This window comes from Buceros rhinoceros, unplaced genomic scaffold, assembly GCF_000710305.1.
Source record: "Buceros rhinoceros silvestris isolate BGI_N320 unplaced genomic scaffold, ASM71030v1 scaffold21579, whole genome shotgun sequence".
NCBI lineage: Eukaryota > Metazoa > Chordata > Aves > Bucerotiformes > Bucerotidae > Buceros > Buceros rhinoceros.
In genome coordinates this window covers 796-1,237 of record NW_010432368.1, presented here as the reverse complement: position 1 = coordinate 1,237, position 442 = coordinate 796, and the positions used below count along the sequence as shown (strand labels likewise).

Sequence of the window (442 nt, the reverse complement as noted above, 5' to 3'; positions counted from 1 at the left end):
GCAGGGAGTGACAGCCACGCCTTGCCGGCCGGCCCCGGGATGGGCAGGGCCAGACTCTGCTCCCAGGGAAGATGGTGGGGACTCACCAGTCCAGGGGCTCTCGCACTCATACAGCATCCAGTGGTCCGCTCGGAACGGTGCGTGGAACCACATGGCATGGTCGAGGGACGCCATGAACACGACACGGTGCTGCCGGTGCGGGAGCAGGGCCGTGCCCAGGAAGGCGTAGTCGGAGATGTAGGCGGCCACGCAGCAGTGCACCTTCATGTCGGTCTCTCCTGCGAAGCCCCGGGACTCCGCGTCAGCCGGAAAGCACTGTCGGAGCTGCTCCCTGGCCGTGCCCCCCCGGCATCGCTCCACGCCCCGGCAGCCTCACCTGTATGTCAGCCCTGAAACGCCCCACAGCTCCGCGCCCCCAGCTACGGCGTACCACCACCCACGT

The 442-nt window shown here is 68.3% G+C and overlaps 1 protein-coding gene across 1 annotated transcript in view; it reads right to left on the bottom strand.

Moving 5' to 3' along the window:
- Positions 1–86: 86 nt before the first annotated feature.
- Positions 87–442, bottom strand: part of ACOT8 (acyl-CoA thioesterase 8) — a gene marked incomplete at both ends in the record, with an annotated part of 1,148 nt that continues 792 nt past the window's right edge. Inside the window, one exon of the mRNA XM_010143765.1 lies at positions 87–278. Within this exon, the coding sequence (XP_010142067.1) occupies positions 87–278 (192 nt within the window). The remainder of the gene's footprint in view (positions 279–442) is intronic.